At 36.0% G+C, this 497-nt stretch overlaps 1 protein-coding gene across 1 annotated transcript in view; it reads left to right on the top strand.

Annotated features, from left to right (window-relative positions):
- LOC119592589 (pre-mRNA-splicing factor syf1 homolog) overlaps positions 1-497 on the top strand; it is a gene marked incomplete in the record, with an annotated part of 9,937 nt that overhangs the window by 3,460 nt on the left and 5,980 nt on the right. Inside the window, 1 exon segment of the mRNA XM_037941467.1 lies at positions 242-364. Coding sequence (XP_037797395.1) covers positions 242-364 — 123 coding nt within the window.

The following is a 497-nucleotide window of genomic DNA, read 5'->3' on the forward strand; positions in this document are numbered from 1 at the left end:
GAGAACTAAGAGTCAGTTTGTCCAAAATGAGAGATATGTGAATATAATAAATATACTAACACTACTTAAGTTATCCGTGGCATTACAGCCAGTTGTTCTCCAATTATTTCCTTGTTATTTTGCATACAAAAAAAGTTTTAAAGGATTGAATGGCAGAACTGGGGGAAGGGCGGTATACATCAACTACTGAGGTTGATGAATATTTGACATCTATTTTCCAACCAAGTATAAATGTTTCTAGGAGACAAGTCTGAAAAATGCAGAGGCCATCATTCGCCATGGCCTGCAACGTTACACTGATCAGGTGGGGATGCTTTGGAACTCCTTGGCAGAATATTATATCATCAGTGCACTCTTTGAGAGGGTAAGTACCTTGTCTTTTATCAGAAAACTAATTTAAAAACTATCCCTTGACTCCATTGCAAGATGAACACAATGACTATTGTTTAATGAGTTTTTTTAGCATGCATTTTTACTATATTCAGGAAGCAGTTGTA

The sequence above is a fragment of the Penaeus monodon genome, chromosome 30, assembly GCF_015228065.2.
Source record: "Penaeus monodon isolate SGIC_2016 chromosome 30, NSTDA_Pmon_1, whole genome shotgun sequence".
NCBI classification, from domain to species: domain Eukaryota; kingdom Metazoa; phylum Arthropoda; class Malacostraca; order Decapoda; family Penaeidae; genus Penaeus; species Penaeus monodon.